The sequence below is a fragment of the Nyctereutes procyonoides genome, unplaced genomic scaffold, assembly GCF_905146905.1.
Source record: "Nyctereutes procyonoides isolate TBG_1078 unplaced genomic scaffold, NYPRO_anot_genome, whole genome shotgun sequence".
Taxonomy (NCBI): Eukaryota; Metazoa; Chordata; class Mammalia; order Carnivora; family Canidae; genus Nyctereutes; species Nyctereutes procyonoides.
The window spans coordinates 11,961,766-11,979,561 of NW_026575147.1; the positions used below are offsets into that span (position 1 = coordinate 11,961,766).

The 17,796-nt window shown below is 52.7% G+C and overlaps 1 protein-coding gene across 1 annotated transcript in view; it reads right to left on the reverse strand.

Moving 5' to 3' along the window:
* Window positions 1–12,402, reverse strand: part of SYT6 (synaptotagmin 6) — a 58,625-nt gene extending 46,223 nt beyond the window's left edge. Inside the window, exons 1-2 of the mRNA XM_055312597.1 lie at window positions 12,240–12,402; window positions 1,442–1,790 (exon numbers count right to left, since the gene is read on the reverse strand). Coding sequence (XP_055168572.1) covers window positions 1,442–1,790; window positions 12,240–12,402 — 512 coding nt within the window. The remainder of the gene's footprint in view (window positions 1–1,441; window positions 1,791–12,239) is intronic.
* Between the last annotated feature and the right edge of the window lie 5,394 nt (window positions 12,403–17,796).

The window sequence follows — 17,796 nt, forward strand, 5'->3', positions numbered from 1 at the left end:
TATGCAGGCCAGCACCTCCCGTCTGCCCTGGCTCATCCCACCCTTTGCGGGGGCCCTTTGCCTCCTGCACACACTTTGTGCACTGGTGGTTGTGAGCAATACAAGCCTCTGGAAAGTAGTTGGGATGGGGTCTGGTATATAATAAACTCAGTTCATGGTACCTTGGCTACCATTCCCAGCACACGCCCACCTATTTTCTGGGTTTTTTCCCTAGTATATGTGACTGGTTTCTACCATGAAAGCATGAGACCCCTTCTCCTACCCTGGATGCGGCTGTCCCTCCAGCATCATCAGCAGCACCACCCCCGCAACCGTAGTTAACATTTATTGGGCTTGGGAGCCAGACTGCGTAGGTTAATATTGGCTCTGCCACTGTCTGGTTATGTGACCTTGGTCAAGTTATTTAACTTCACTGTGCTACAAAATGAGGATAATAAAAGTAGCAACTGCATAGGATTACTGTGAGGATGAACCAGATTAATACACAGAAAAGGCACTTAGCACAGGGCCAGATGTATAGTAAGTATCGTCAGCTCTGGATTGCCAGATGCATTCCTTCCTTGGCTCCTCACAGCAACCTTAGGAATCATTAGTCCTATTTTACAGTGGGTGAAAGTGAGGCCTAAGAAAGGTGAGCTACTGGCCCGAAATCACATGATCAACTCTGACAATGTGACTCCCCGGCACTTTCGATCCTGGACTCCCATTAGAAGGCCCAGTCTCCTTTGGCTGCTCCCCTGAGAGCCTGGGGAGACATTGCAGGGACCCAGGAGCCCACATGAGCCCTACGTTTGAATAAAAATACAGTGTCTCATACTGCACCGCTTCCATTTCGGAGTTTGTTTATTTATTTATTTATTTATTTATTTATTTATTTATTTATTTATTTATTTTTGTATCTGAGTTTAGAGCAGACGTTTGTCATTATGTTGTGGGTGCTGTCTCTGGCTTTCTCAGTTAAAGGATGCCATGTATACAACTGCTGTCCTGCAGGGAACCCTGTCAGAGGTCATAAAGGAATCCTATTCCCAACATGTTAGGAACCTCTGGTCTTGCCTTGCATGCAGCGCAGACTCTGATCTGCAAGCTTTACTGGCCTATCCCTGGACACACCACGACCTCTGACGCCTCTGGGTCCTTGCACATTCTCTGCCCTCTGCCTGCAGTCTTTCCTTCCCTCCAAAGGCCCCGCCCCGCCCACGCGTGCACAGCCCAGTGCACACCCCGCAGCACGCACCCACCTCCAAGGCTCCCCTTTCCCGCAGCCCTTCGGGGTGCCCACCTCCCAGCTGCTGACCATGCTGACCGCGGCCGGCTCTCCAGGCAGCGCGCGCGTGGTGCCCCTCCCGGCTCGCTCGCTCGCTCCGCCCGGGCTGGGCCCCACCGCCGAGAGCGGAGCGCGGGCGGGGGCTGGCGGCCAGGCCCGGAGAGCCCCGCTCACCTGGTGGACGACGCGGGCTCTGTGGTCTGTCGCTGCAGCCGCGTGTGGCGCATGATGTGCTCCCGGACAGACATCTGCACCTCGGCGGGGATGTCGGGGGACGTGTGGCTGATCTTCACGGCCGCCTCCAGGAAGCCCAGCGCCGCGCTGTCCTTCAGCTTGTCGGTCATGACGCCTCTGGGGCCGGGGCGCGGCGCGGCCTCCGGGGCAGGGTTAGCGGGCGCGGGACTGGACGCCTCCTTGCTCCTCCGGGGCATCCAGCACAACTTCCAAAAGAGAAAGAGAAAAACTGCCACCAGGGCCACGCCACACACAATAACCACCACTGCGAGGAGGCTGACAGAGGTGCCTGCCCTCAGCAGGAGCCGGGCAGGAAGGGACAGAGACGGACAGAGGTGGGCAGAAGCAGGGAAGGGAGTCGGCAGAGGGGACACACAGAAGGGACAAAGACAAAGGGAGAAGAGAGAAGAACGCTCGTGAGAAAGCTGCCAGCCAGAGGACAGGTGGTTTTAGGGGTGTCGCTCCACAGTCCACTTTGGGAAACGTCTGCAGCCTGGCGCTGGCCTCCCCCATCCCCCACCCCTCCCGGGCTGCCAGCCTGGGGAGCACCTGGGCGGCCTCCCCCACTGCCTATGGGCACGTGCACAGGGAAGGGAAAGTAATTTAAATAGCAGCCTAAGCAAATGTGCAAATTCCTGAAGCGTTCACAATTGGATGCTGTTTGAATTTCTATTAGAGCTGTTACTATGGCCAGACTTACAGCAGAGTCATTTTTGCGTATACAGCTTCTCTTCCTCAACAGGCCATGTGGCTCGGGGACCAGAGGCTCAGCCAACTCCATCTCTTCCCTTACCCCACCCCTGGGGAGCCCAGAGCCCACGCGGGAGCTTAACAGTCACAGCTGACTTGATGCCAACAAGGGGCAGGGATCAGGTCCCCGGCTTCTGCAGAACTCTCAATTCTGCACATGGCAGGCTCAGTAAATACTTGGATAAAGTCGGAATTTGACCTACACAACTTATTTCAAAGCTACATTACAAGTTGATTCCTGTAGCTGGCTTCTCCCATTTCTGGGCTAGTTGAGAGTTTTGCTGTAAAACCAGCATTTTTGAATGTCACAGTTGGTTCAGAGGCAGGTGCTCACTGTCTTGCCCCCAGCCCACCCCCGACCCCAGCAGGAAGCAGGATGCCTGTTATTCCAGAAGAGCAGCCCGGATGTCTCCCTCTAGAAGAAATGATTAAGCAGATCTCCCCACACACACATACTTTTGGAATGACCCTTAGATCCCAAAGCCTCTTCTCCTTCTGAGAGGTCAGAAGCCTCCCAACCAATGGGACACTGGGCACAGTGTGCTCAAGGGTCACTTGTCAACTTTGTGAACAAGCCCGCAGAGGAGTATTGCCTGCCAGGGTGAAAGTGGAAAAGTCAAGAAATTCCACCACCATCATCATCACACCAAATTTCTGGAAACTCTGGAAGAGGCCAGATGCCTTGGTAACTGGACCTGTGCTCCTGTACCCTTCGGAGGGAAGGGGTGTGTGTCCTCACCTGAGTGGCCTGTGTGGCCCCTGCAGGCCTGTGGGTTTGCAGGCCCTGGATTATCCTGGCTCAGTGCCCTAGGAACCTTAGGATCTAAGGTGAGAAATGACCCTACAAGTACTGAGGCCAGGCTGTGCTTTTGCAGACAGAAGCAGTAGTCCAGAGAAGGGACTCACCTGGGGTCCCAGGTCAGACACAGAGCCTGGACCAGGGTCCAGATGTCCACCACCCAGCCTGGGGCTCCTTCCATTGTCCTAGCCTATTTAATCAGGGCTGTTCCTGATTAAACTGTGGGCTGTTGTAACTCTGTGTTTTCATATTTGTCTGACTCGGGGCCTAGCACAGAACCTGGCACATGAGAATCCATGAGTGAATGAATGAATAAATGAATGGCACACACAAGAGCTAGAATTATTTCTTAACCAGCATTTACTGAGCACCCGCTACATGCCAGGTGCTAACCTAGGCTTGCAGTACCAAGATGCCAAGTCCCTTGTAGGGGGAATCCAGAGTACTCCAGAGTTCTCTTATAGCACACAGGCACCAGGAAAAGCTGTCCCCCAGCCAGAGAACCTTGGAAGGAGGTGAGAGTGTCAGCCACCTTGTCTGGGGAGCTAGGACTGCCTTCTGACTCCCTGGTACTGGCGTGGATCAACTATGACAGCCACCCACAGCAACCCCAGCCCCCTGCAGAGACATCAGAGCCTCTCCCCAGCCAGAGGAGCTGGGATTTGTCCTTCACCTGGACACTGCCAGGTATCAGGAAAGCCAAGTCTAAGTTCATATATATATATTTATTTATTTATTTATTTATTTATTTATTTATTTATGAGAGACACACAAAGAGAGGCAGAGACACAGGCAGAGGGAGAAACAGGTCCCTCACAGGGATCCCGATGTGGGACTCAATCCCAGATCCCGGGATCAGGCCCTGAGCCAAAGGCAGTTGCTCAATCGCTGAGCCACCCAGGAGTCCCCTAAGTTCACTTCTAAAGGTCTCTAGTGCAGTGTGCATGCATCCTGGGGGCACAAGAGAAAAAAATATCAGATTGTTTTCGTATTTATTATCTTTAAATCAATAAGTCAGAATTGCAATATACAGGTTGCTAATAACAGAAATGATAGCATTTTGTTTTTATTTTATTTATTTTTATTTTTTTTATGATAGTCACACACATACACACACACAGAGAGAGAGAGAGAGAGAGAGAGAGAGAGAGGCAGAGACACAGGCAGAGGGAGAAGCAGGCTCCATGCACCGGGAGCCCGACGTGGGACTCGATCCCGGGTCTCCAGGATCGCGCCCTGGGCCAAAGGCAGGCGCTAAACCGGTGCGCCACCCAGGGATCCCCGCATTTTGTTTTTAGATTTAGTTAAGTTTTAAACATTACAATGTCCAAGGTATGAAGCGCTTTTTACGTATTCACTCACATCATACTCTCCGGCGAAATAGATATGATTATTATTTCCTTTATGCATATGAGAAAGGTGAGGCACAGAGGATTATATTGCCTGGGGTCACACAGCTGGTAAGCCGTAGAATTGGAGACACAACCCACATGAGTATGGAACATGGGAACAAATATATATTGGAGGCATTAAATCAAATAATTTGTGTTGTTATGAGTCCATTAGCTAAATGGTTTGGAGACAGTTTCTTTAGGCCCTGATGCCCCTGGGGTTCACCAGCAAAGCGACCACAGATACACGGGTCCTTATTCTAAGAACCCAGCCATCTCTAGCCCCTTCGCAGTTACATCTGTTCCCAGTTCCAGCTGTTCTGGATGCATTCTCTACAATGAGTCACCTTAAAACAAAAAGGTATTTCTAGGGCTTTGCTTTCCTTTGATCATACATCTTACTTGCTCTGGTAATAATTAGAATTTTAATGAGAAAGGGGGAGAAATGGGGGGAATCCAGAGAGCATAGAGTGCATTTAAATGTTCAGCCTGACAAAAAAAAAAAAAAAACCGGAATTCATAAATGAAAAGAGAGGTGGGGGAAGGGGGCGGGCCGAGGGAATCAGTTTTCCTCTGTATGGCTGCTATTTGGAATGCTTGCGCACATGTCTCTCCCCATACTCCCTTTCACCCCCACCCGCACCCCCCCACCCGGGCTGTTGTTCCCTCAGAGCTGTGATTAGGGCAGGCAGAGGTATGGATTATTCGGAATCAGCACCCAGCACTCAATACTGGTTATGTAAGACTGAGAGGCCCTTCCTCTGCCTGGAGAATCTCTTTCCAGGACACCTCACCCACAGGCATTACACGAGGAATTGGGTCCTGTTGCTGAGTGGATTCACCCACCAGGGACACAAGGCGGTGAGCAAGTCCAGAGCAGAATTAGGACAGGGCAAGGGTGACTGTACAGGATTTAGCCGCTGTAAAATCACCACATGTGGCCTTAAACACAGTCAGCCCAAACAGCCTGGTTAAAAGGTTCACTGAGCCTGGGAAAGTGAGGCTCCCGTATGGTCTAAGGGCTGTACCAAGGCCCAGATCAGCCACCAGATGTGCCTTCCCACCCCAGGTCAGCAGTGGCCAACCCATCAGGGCATATTGCCTTCTAGCAAGTCACAGGTAGCCTTCAGAGCCTTTCTTCCACTCGTCTGGCCTGAACCTCAACACTGTGAGGCAGATGATTTTGATGAGCTACTCAGCCACCTTTTGAGTCCTGACCCAGTGCTCTGATATTTCACACTGCCATCTCATGCTAGCTTCCTGACAAGAGAGAGAACCCTCCAGGAAAGGAGAAAGCCCTCACCACAGTACTGAAAACGAAAAAAAAAAAAAAAAAACCTTCCTAAATCCCTGTATTCTTTCTCCCTCTCTTCTCCTTTTTTATTTCCTCTTCAGCCTGGAGAAAAAGAATTGTTGTCCTGGGGTCAAGCTGGGCCCCTCAAATGTCCATTTCCATTGCCTTTGAACCATGTGACTTTGGCAAGCTACTTAATCTCTCAAGCCTCACAATCCTCATCTGTGATAGTACCTACCTCAGAAGGTCATTGTGAGGTTTCAGGGAGAGTAGAAGTGCTGAGGACAGTGGCAGAATGTAGTATATTGGCCATTTCTATTAGAATCACCTAGTTTTGCCCAGTCTAGTTTTGAATATCCCCTCAGCAGAACACCCACAAGTCATGAACACTAATAGAACTTTATCTTTGTCATTACAAACTAGGAACGATCGTACTAGCAGCAGAAAGAATATAAGTATTGCATATATAGCTAGATCTCAAGACATACTAGGTACTACATGAGAGATCTCACATCTCCTAGTTTTTCTGTCAATACTCATTGGTTTGCTACTTGTCCAGTTCTGTTATTACTGTCACCAGCCATCTGGTAAACAGGAGTGAGCTCCAAAGGAGTAAAAAGAAAATCGTAGGAGAAAAATCCACAGTTGAGAGAACATGCTATGGTTTTGCAAAGTTCTCTCGGAAATTTGGAAATGCAACGTCGCCTTTAGTAGGTTACTTAGTTAACACCCCTAAACTGAGTTAATTTATCTTTGAGGGGTACACACTAATTTCTTAGGGAGATGGTAAAGATTAAATGAGATAATGTAAAGGGCACGGTGGAAGGAAATAGCAAATAATATTACTAGTATTAATATGAATGGTTCTACCCAGAGTCTTCTCCCTTCCCAGACTTGGTGCTGTTCCTTCCGGGCTCTTGGACCTCTGCATTTCTTGCTGTCTGATCTCTGGGTTGTGCTCTTCTGTGTCTCTGGGCCTGAATGAGGGGTCCTCAGCCCAGGTGGTTCCTGCTCCCCACAGGCTTATCCATAAACCATTTTCCAAGGGTCGATTAGCAACCTGAGGCCCTGAAGCCAGCTTTCTCCAGCTTTGGGGCAAGTAGAGAAAATGGTCCTTTCTTTTCACTTCCTCTCCCCAGTTTATCTTTTTAGTTACAATCTGTTAGCAAAAATGCCTGTTACTGTTACAAAATGGGTTTTCCTAACGTCAAAACCTATTAGAAAAATGGGAACAATAGCAGGTGATAAGAGCTGCTGATGAATCCTAACACTAAGGGAGGGGGCTCTGTCTTTGGAGAAAGGAATGTCAGCGTGGAGAGATAAGGAAGCCCCAGGTTGCTAATTAATAACCCAGCATTTTTCAGAGAGAGGGAGGGAGGCCATGAGCCATTACCCCTGCCAGGCAGTCTCACTGAGGGTGACAAGCATTGTCTGTCCTCGTGGGCTTCAGGGAGATCTTCACTTCCCTGGAGAGAGGAGGGGCCCAAGGTCTCCTGGATGCCTCCCCCTGTGGTCTGATATCTCCCTTCCTTGTCTCAGAGGGCCCTGCTTTGGGTCCATTCTGTATGAAGTAAACTATTTTTGACACCAGGGATTTAAACCTGGGAATTCTGATGCCAAAATCCAAGCTTCTGAGCCAGGCCCCTGAGAGTACTGTGGGCTGAGTAGAAAGCTGGACAGGAAGGTGGCAGGGTGGGGGGCATTTCTTTGTTATCATCAGGAAGGGTATGGGACACAACCTCTACTATTTGGCCTGATCTTCTGTACCTGAGTAGTAACCTGGAGACTAGGACTATGACCAACCTCCTCATCCCCCATCTCTTTCTTCTTCCCTAGAAAGTATAGACACTGAACGTTACACACCAGGCACCAGGCCAATAACCGGTGGCCCCTGGAAACACCTTGTCCAGAGATAGATGTCCCTGAGAAATACCTGAGAGTGCATGTGTATGTGTGTGTGTGTGTGTGTGTGTGTGTGTGTGTGTGTGTTAGGGGAACGGGGCTATTCTGTTCTAAGCCTTACAGATGTGGTCCATTAATAATAAACTCTGCTGTGGCTTGTAAATTTATTAGGAGATGCTGGTGTAATTAAAATTCAGGGTTAGAGGGAGGGGGAGCAGAGAGCCTCTGCTTCCATTCCTTCTTTCAGAGATCCAGGCCGAACCACCGATGGGGATAATTAGCAGAGTCCAAACAGAGAAGGAATTAATGCTCCTGAAAAGCTTCGATGAAGATAGACAATGCCAGGCTAATTATGGCCGCACAAGCTTTATGACTGGACACAGGCTTCCACCATCATTAGGGGATTCAGAGATAAACCGGAGACTAATGCAGAGTGCTATAGCTAACAGCGTTGGCATTAATTTAGCAATTATTAGTATTATTATTTTGGTAGATGGTAACTGTACATTTCCACCCGATTGGTCAGGGCTTGGAGCCTCTCTGAGATGTGGAGTTCAAGCCCCCAAGTTGGCGGGGGGGGGGGGCATGGCAAACAGAGAGCCAGAGAGATTCTTTCTCTCTACACCCCTCTTCTTGTTTACACCTGCAAGTACTGAGAGGAAGGTCTGCCTAGGTCCACACGGAGCAAGAAAAACAGAGCAGCAATAGAGAGAAAGGAGGGATGAGACAGTATCAGACACCTAGAGTGTCCACAGCTAGATGTCCTGCTTGGGCAGGACTTTCTCTTGCTCTGCTTTTTTCCACTCCAGACAGCCTTACACAGACCCTAAAGAAACCTGGCAGGATCCAGATGCCTCAGTCTTAGTCCTAATTTTCTGCAGTCCCGTGTTATGCCCCCAATTCTGTGGACAGAGTAACAGAGTAGTTAGGACACATCTTCTGTACAGAGCATGGAGGGGAGGAGTCTACCATTCCACTCTCAAAGTTCCCACAGATAGAGGTAGAAGAAAACTTCTAGAACTATAAATCCAAGCACTCTACAGCTCCTAGATATTTTACCCTAAGGGCTGTGCCCTTAAAGTTCAAGACACACTATAAAGTCGGAACATGACCTAAAGGATGTACATTCTAAAGGATCGTACCCATTGCACCGTTCCTCAAAGAAGGCAAAATTGCAGAATTTCTTCCTCCCAACAGGAGGTGAGGGAGTAACTGATTATTTAGTTATAGAAACAGGACATTTGTGTTTTAATGAAATGCTATGCATTTAACTTGCCATCACAAACAGGAAAAATCTTACCTGTGCTGCCAATGGCCAGGTGACTGAATCACAGAACATATCCAGAGTCATTAGAGAAGTGAACCAACAGTAGGTACATTTCATGGCCACAAGTAAGCCCAAGAATAATCATTCCTGGCTGCCAGCCCTGCAGGGGCAGGGAGGCTCAGGGATCCCCGTCAGTTCCTGAATTTTTTGCAACACCTCTGAAACTCTGCTTACTACCTGAAATCCAGAACCCTCCTACCCACTTCCAACACTCTGCAATTTGGCCTATGGAACAAATTCATTCATCTCCACAAGGTAAATGGCATGAAGAAGATAGAACACTGCCTGTCAGAACTCACTTGCAGGGGTGCGCAGGTCGGGAGGAGGTTGTATTTTAAGGAGGAAAGCAGACCCTTTGCCTTTAGAATGTTTAAAGAAAAATGAACTTGCTTCTACCTGGGACAGTATGTGTAGAGGTGTTTCCAAGTCAGGAAAGCCAAGGAGATCTGATCAAGGTTTCCCGTGCAATTCCTAGCACAGACCACGGCACATAGAAGGGTCCCAGTAAATAGAGAGTAGAGTCCAAATCTCTCAAAGTTGAATTTTGGGGTGTTACTAGAAATCCTGTGAGCTAGAGACTCCCAGTAGGAGGAAGGCAGGAGGACACAGACAGAGGTAAAGAGAACTGGGCATGCTCTAGTCACTTGCATTTTTCATGACTATACAAATAAAAAGATCCAGCATTTCTCTGACTGAAGAATCTAGCCCTCAGCAGTGGCTCTGGGATGCAAGGAGTAGGCTAGACCCAGGCTACCTGGGCGCCTGGTCCTGAGCTGCATGGCATCTCCCCAGACTTGTGTTCACTTAAACCCCAAGATCTCAAACCCACTCTCAACCACTTTCTTTCCTTCACTGTGATCAAGGGTCCCCTTCTGTCTCCTCCTTCCTTCCAGCCCACTAGCTTGGCACCCTGGGGGCCTCCTGAGGCTTGTGACTCAGCAGCCAAAGTTCAAGTCCCTCAGGGCTAACCAGGGCTCAAGCAGCTTGCAGCAAAGGCACACTGATTCATCGGAGCCTGCTTGCTCCTAGTCCTCAACCTTCTCTCATCCTCAGCTTGGCCAAGTACCTGTCATTCGACTACAGGGTGTCCCCCAGGAGTTGAGACACCACTGCCTCCCTGTATCAGAATGTTCCACACACACACACACACACACACACACACATACACCCTCCCCAGCACATACATTTCTGCTCTGAACAGACAGGGGAGGAAGGCAGCCTCCACCCCAGGTGGAACTTGACAGGTGTGTTCTTACCTTGAATTATCCCCTTTAGGGTTTAAGGAGTCAGGACCAGCACTGAGGCCCCCACTGGAAACAAATTGTTGGAGGAGAGGATGGAAGGGAGCTGGGTAGACAGTCAGGAAGAGGCTCCCTAGCTTGGGGAAAATTATGCGTCTAGGGGGTATGGGGAGTGGGATGGCGTAGCAGATGATGGCACCTGAGAACCAAAATCTAGTAACACTTGCTGGGCCTAATCTATTTGGAGATTCTTCAAGAGGGAGAATGGGCCTCGCCAACATCCATCACTGCACCACCCTCTGAAAGTTCTTCTTAGGTCTAGCCTTAGTCCTTTCTGCTGCAGTAATCGACCCATTGATCAAATATTGCCAGGGCCAGGGAGAGCGCACACGAGAGAGCAGCGCCCCCTACAACCCACACGGGGCTGAGGTGCTCTCCACTGCTGCAGGCAGGACACAACCCCCCCCCCCCCACAGCCCTCCCCTTGGCCCACTGCCAGGCTTCTGTTCCTCTGCCCACCCCCAGCGGCCCCGTTCCTCACCTAGGACTCACCAACAGCTCTGACCTTTAACCTCAAGTGAAAACAGGGCCCCGAAACCTGCGGCCTCTGGGGAGCGTACCCCACCTGTACCTGCTCCGGGAACCGCCGCCCGGGTCCCCGGCTTCTGTTCCCTGGAGACGCGCTTGGAGACCAAATTCCCGCCTCCTGCGGCCCCTTTCTCCCTTGCCCGCATGCGTGTGGGGGGGACCCAGGGGCGACCCCCGCCTACCCCTAGGCCCGGTGCCACTGGGGTCAGAGTCGAGGGGCACGAAGGAGCGGCGTCTGCGGAGCCGAGGGAACCCCGGAGCCTGGGTCCCCGCGGGCTCTCCCCACCCCCACTCCGCATCCTCTCACGCTCTCGAGGCTTCGCACTGCCCCCGCCCCTCCCCCCGGGGGAGGGCCATCCGGAGCTCCCTGCCGCCCGGGACCCTCCAGACGTCGGCATCGGACAAAGAAGCCCGGCTGCCGCGGGGAGCGCGGCTGCTCAGCGCTGGTGCGGCAAGGAAGCCCCGGGCCGGCCGGCCGCCACCCGCCCGCCTCCCGTCGCCGGGGCGCGACACGCCATTGCCGCTGTCGCGACCCCCGAGAGACGCCGCAGCTGCGCGCCGGGCCCGCGCCCTGCGGGGCTCGGGCTCCCGACTCACCGGCTCCGGCGAGCTCGCCCCGGCTCGGGCTCCCGCCGGGGCTCGGCGGCCGCGCGGGGCTGCGTCCGGCGCAGGGTCCGCGCGGTTCGGGCGGGAGGCGCCCGCTTGGCAAAGTCGGCGAGAGGCACCGGCTCAGTCGCGCGCCGGCCGCGAGTCCGAGTGAGTCAGAGAGAGACCGAGGGAGCGAGTTATAGGGGCGGGGGCGGGGGGAAGATGCCGAGGCGCCCTCCCCCATCCCGCCCCCCGCCCCCCGCCCCGCAGCGGAGACGCAGACAGCCACTCGCCGCCCGAGACGCGCTCGGACACAAAGACCTCGTGCCGCCCGCAGACGCAAGTTTCGCCCTGAGACCGGGGGGCTCGGACAGCGTTCCCCGACAGAACAGACAAACGGACGCGCAAACCGACAGAAGGACCCTGGGACCTCCACAACCTCCCCCCCCACCCCCCCGCCCTTCCCAAGAAATGAGTTCCTTCCTCCGCCGGGAGGTCCCTGGTCTCCTACTCGCTCCAGACCCCTTCCCTGGCAGGTCGCCCGCGGGGTGAGCGGAGGAGAGACGCTAGGGAAACTGAGGCCCCGGTGGGGCGCTGCACCCCGGGAGCGCGGCTCTGCACGAGATCCCCGCAGAGTCACACGGGAGGGGGCTCAGGGATTCTCCACCTCCCAGGTCCCCTTCACGTCTCTCCGCTTGCCCTGCGGGCGATGGAACGCGGCACTGGCTGCTTCCAAGTTCAGGACCCTGAGCTAGAATCCTCTGTCTAGGTTCGGGGCTCCCGGGGCCGGGGCTCCGGGGAGGGACGGCGGCCAGGGCGGGAATCCAGGAAGAGAGGGGGTCTGGGGTTTCCCGTTACCTGCGTCGGCCGCGCTCGGACTCCTCTCTGGGGGCTGTTGCTCGAAGCTCCGACAGGTCTCCACGTCCAGCCCGAGAGGGGGCGGCCGGGCCCGGCACAGCGAGGCCAGGAGCGCGAGCGCCGCCTGGCACCGAGGCCCCCCGTTCCCCCACACCCCACTCATGCCCGGGACACCCCGGCGCCCGAACCCGTGCAGCCTCTGGACTGGGGTGGGGCGACGCGGCCCCAAGAAGACCCTCCCCGCAGCGGCCCCCTGCGGCTCCGTTCGGCTTTTAATCGGTTCCCCGCAGGGTCTCCGCCCCTCACGTGGCATCCCGCGGCAGCTGGCAAGTCTGGCGCCTCGCGGCCGCCCCCTCTACACCCGGGGACAGGTCGGAGTCCCGGCGGGTTCGAGGCAGCGGAGCCCGGTGGTCCAGCACCGCGGAGGGTGCAAGGCCCAGGAAAGGGCCTGGGATCTGACTCCGCATTCCCTGCCTGCTGTGACCCTGGGCCTCTCTGAGGCTCAACTGCCCATTCTGTAAAAGGGGCATAATGATTACGAGTGCTTCACAGGCTGCGGGGAATAGAGAGACGGTGTTTGTGAAGACACTGGGGAAATTGCCACATGCCGCACAAGCGGCGACGAAATAGATAAACCCATTACGGAAAGAAAGATGACCCGGCGGGGAGTGGGGAGCCAAGGTTCCTCACGAGGGAAGTTAGTCCGACGACCCCCCCCCCAAGTCCCAGCTTCCGAGGCAGAGGACCCTAAGACTGCGGGGCTATTCCAACTGCAGAAAGACTTTCTGAGCCCCGCAATCCTGCGGTCCACGGAACCGCGCGTTGCCATGGCAACGAGAGGCAGCGGCCGTCTCTCTCCATGGCAACGGGAGGGGAAAGTTTCTGGCAAATAGGGATGGGGGGCATTTCAAGAGGGCGCTCCGTCGCCGCCAGACCCATCTCCCCACAGCGGTGCAACACCACAGGAGATCGTGTGTCTTGCTATTAAGCATAACCAGGGCCAGAAAGACCGAACTAAACGGGAGGGTTGAGGCTACACTTAAGGCAGACTTCCCTCCCAGGGACTGCGGCGTGAGGTCCAAGGGCAGGCTGGCTGACGGGCTCCGAGGCGTCTCGCTCCGTGAGCCCCTGCCCGTGTGCGGCTCACCTGAAGCTCCAGGCTCAGGTCCCTTTGCCTCCCCGGAGCTGGGAAGGAAACTTTAGCTGGAGCCTCCAGAAGCCTCGGGGCTGGCGCGTGCCCGGGTGGCGGGTGGGGGAGGAGGGTCTTTCCTCCTAATTATCACGCTAATTGGAAGTGGCTCGGGCGGTGACTCACGTTCCAGAGGGAGGAGATTCCGAGCCCCAGCTCCTGGCGGTCTCCACAGGCGCCATCTGCGCCAGGCGCTCTGGCTGGCCCTCGGGCTGGAGAACCCCGGCTGCTCGGCCTCGGCCTCGGGGACTAGGGCCCAGCCGCGGCCTGAGGGCGCCCCGGCTCCCGCGGAGGTCTGGGCGCCGAGGACGCGTTCCCTGGCCCTGTCCACGGTGCTGAAGGCCCAGCTGGTGGAACCGTAGAGGGGGAGCAAGGGGAGGGGAGGTGGAGGGTGGGCAGTCGCGGCGGGTTCACAGCTTCCACCCTGACCTCCCGAACCTGAGATAGGAGAAGGCTAGGAACTCAGGCCAGAGGACCTGAGCTGGAGTGAGCCCAGAGACACTTTGCAATCCAGGCTGCCTTCCTGAGGGAGGTGCTCAGTCGCTGTTCCAGGAACAGGTGAGGCTGTGGAGTCCCCAAGCGCGTCCCAGTGCTTCTAGAACCCACCTGAGGAGTCCAGGAGCCCTGTCACCTCCTGCTCCACCACCCAAGGCAGAGCTCAGCACTGGAGAGGCTGCTTGTTACATGTTCATTAACAGTTTCCCAGGCAGCAGGTTTGTGTTTATGTAAAATACAAATGGAGAAGAATTGCTCTCTGCCCATGTTTATGGCAACTCTGTCACTCCGCGGTGATTTCTCCCTCCCCCTCCCGAGTTCCCCGGGAAATTCACAGAACAAAGCGCCTTGTTTTGCCTTTGCAGAGAATGAAAAAGCACAGGACCTTCCAAGGGCCCAGGCCTGTGATGCAGGGAAATCAATATTTTGTTTTGCAACGACTGGGGGATTTGCTTCTAAACTGAAGGCAAAGGAGCCTGTTTGGAGCAGAGCAGGTGGCAGGATCTGAGAATTAACAGATAATTTCTCATTGTTCCCGGATTCAGCCTCCACACTAGACAAACGGTAGCATCTCTGGCGCCCCAGCAGCAGCTCTGGACCTGGCATTTCTCAACAGAACGGGGAGGAGTTTCTGCTCTGACAGGGCTGCGGGAAGGGGCTGGGGCTCCCGGATCAGTCAATAACTTATTGAATTTGGAGGGCATGAATGAGTGTGTATGAAAGAGACAGCGAGAGACAGAGACATGGATGGAGACAAGACAAAAAGGCAAAGAATCAAACATACAGAGACAGATCGAGGAGGTACAGGAGAGATGCAGAGAACAGGGAAAGAGGGACAGAGAGACCTAGACACATATAAAGGAACACTCATCCAGAAACACAGATAAAAGAGAAACATTTTTTTCTTATATTGAGAAAAAGCCCCACTTTAGTTGTCTTCTTTGCCCCTCTCCCTGCCCCCAGGTTAATGCTGATACCTGCTGGTACTTGTGGTCACATAACCTGCCACAGACCAGCCAACCAACCAACCAAACAAACAAACAAACAAAAAACACGTAAAGATGGGAACTCTTCCTCTCTAAAACCCTCTTTTCTGACAAGCCCACTCCCATATAAAGAGACCAAATTTAGATTCCCAGAGTCCCACCCAGACCTGAAAAGGGAAGGAGGTAGAAAGGAGTAGAATTGTTGCCCCTCAGGGCTATCTTTCAGAGAAATACCATCTGAGTTTCAATTTAAGGGTGGGATGGAGACAAAAGGAGCAGAGACTGCATTGCAAACTAAGTTGGGCTCCAGGAAGTTGGGTGCCAGGACCGGTGCAGTCACGTTCCTTGTCAGGGTGTCAATGTCCTTATTTGTAAGGTGATGAAGTTAGACGAGGAGTTCTTCAAGGCTCCTTCCAGCAACAACATTCTAGGATTTTTACATGAAGGGAAAGGGGGGCGCTGAGTGGGTAAAGGAAAAAGGGACAGAAGAGCAGTGTTTCTGGCTCTAGAGATAGTGTCCAGACTCACTTTGGGCTTCCCCTCCCCCATTGCTCTCTTCTCATCTACACTGTGGCTGGAGCCTCCTGAGTCTGGGCCCCCAGCCCCCCTAGGCCAGACTGCTCAGAAGTTGGGGGGGTACTGGAGGTGGGGTAGGAAGCAGAATGAAAGGAGATTTGGGGCAGAAACAAGCAGCCTCCCATTCCTATGCCCTCTTCTCCTCAGAAATAGCCAAAGTGCACATTCCCTGTCCCCACCCCAATTCTCTTAGGCAGTGGTCTGACTGCCCTTGGACAGGTCCCTGCTCTGCTCTGAGCAATAATGACCTGCTGAGTTATGCTACAAAAAAAGTAAATTAAAACAAAATAATAATTTCTAAAAAAAAAAAATTAAACCTCGGTAGGAAATTGCTAATGCTGTAGGCGAGAAGAATGAGCTCCTTTGACATGAGCCGATGTGTCATATTGTCTTTCCATCTCAATGCAATTTCTAAATAGGGAGCCCTTTCCCCATTCCCTCCTCCCCTCCAAGCCCCCAGTAGAGATGTAAAGGGAGCAGTCTGACGTTCACAGCCTGATTGTCTGACGTTCAGGGAGAGGAGAGAAAAAATACAAGTGTACTCACTGCTTTGTCAAATGGATTGGAGCCAAGAGGGCTCTGACCCAAGCTTGAGGGCCCCTGATATCCTCTCCTCACTGCCCCTGTGTCCTGCTTAGTGAGGTATGTGGATACTTTGTGCCAGGGTTTTAAATTAACTCTAGGAAAACAGTTATCAGTTGAACCTGTTTCACTGCTGGTGAAGCATTAAGTCGATGTCCTATATTGGGGAGTGGGACTACTTTACACCATTATTTAAAACAAACACTGCTATGGAATCCCCATGGGATTTCTGCCAGAACAGCTTTATCAGTATTTCCAGCAGAAGTCCCCCACCCCCCACACCAACATAGTAACTCTAGCCACAGCTAGGTGACTCTGCAAACCATGCCATTCCAGGCCATCCTAACAGTTTTCAGGAATTCCTCTGTGCCTGAAAAGATGCAGAAGACAAAGCCCTGCATCAACGCCCAGGTATTTTTGAGAGGCCAAAAATGCTTTTATTTTGAGGAAGGTCTTTGACAATTCAAACCTCCTGAGCCAGGGCTATATTTGCCTCTTTCTTATTCTTTCCTCATTTCAGAGGTCTTTTCTGTTCTGTGCTTCTGCTCAAGTGTAGTGTTCCAGATCAGTCTTGGGAAGGCTGGACAGGGTTTGTTGCACCCAGTGGGCTGGGGACTGGGGAAACAGACAAATTCAAGGTCAGAAAGGCAACATCATCCCTGAAAATTTTAGAGTGGTACCTAAGTAACCATGGTGTGTGAGGGCTCTCACTGTACTACTTGAGAAATGAGAATGATTGGAGGAGAAGAGGTAGGAAGGAAGCCAAGTGTTCTCCTCTTCACACTGACCCCACACAGAAGAAAGAGCACAGGTTTTGGAGTCAAGCAGACCTGTGTTCGAATTCCGCCTCTATCATTTACCAGCTATATCACTTTGGGTGCCATACTTTAGCAATCTGAACCTCAACTTCCTCATCTGTAAAATGGGTCATAAAAGGCCTGCTTTAGAGTGTACAAAGGTTATATGAGTTAGGCTAAACACCTAATACACTGTGACTGATTTGCAGCAGATATTAATACAAACAACATTTCTTGCCCTCTCTCTGTCTCTCAGATCCTAGAAGGCCATCCATGAGGCACTGTCCAGAGGTTAACCTATATTCTTCCATTGGACAAGTCCCTGCACATTGCCAAGAAGGAATTTGTCCCCCCCCCTTTTTTTAGGGTGGTGGGAGGGGTAGAGGGAGGGAGAGACTCTCAAGCCGACTCCACGCCCAGTGCGAAGCCCAACGCCGGGCTCAATCTCACCACCCTGAGATCATGCCCTGAGTTGAAATCAGGAGTCGGACACTTAACCAACTGAGTCACCCAAGAGCCCCAGGCTCTTATCTCATTTAATCTTATAACAACCCAGAGAGGCAGAATGGGTGGATGCTAAAAGTCCATTTGGCAAATGGGGAAATGAAGTGACTGGTCCCTGGTTGCATAAGCTAGGAGGTGGCAGAAAGAGAGAATCTAGACCTTCTGATTCCTGGTTAGTACCCCTTCCTTGTACTAGGAAGGATGGTGAGCGTGAATATATATATTTTTTTAAGATTTTATTTATTTATTCATGAGAGACACACAGAGAGAGAGACAGAGACACAGGCAGAAGGAGAAGCAGGCTCCCTGCAGGGAGCCCTATGCAGGATTCAATCCCAGGACCCCAGAATCACGCCCTGAGCCGAAGGCAGACACCACTGAGCCACCCAGGTGTCCCTATTTTTTATTTTTTACAGAAAAGATTATAA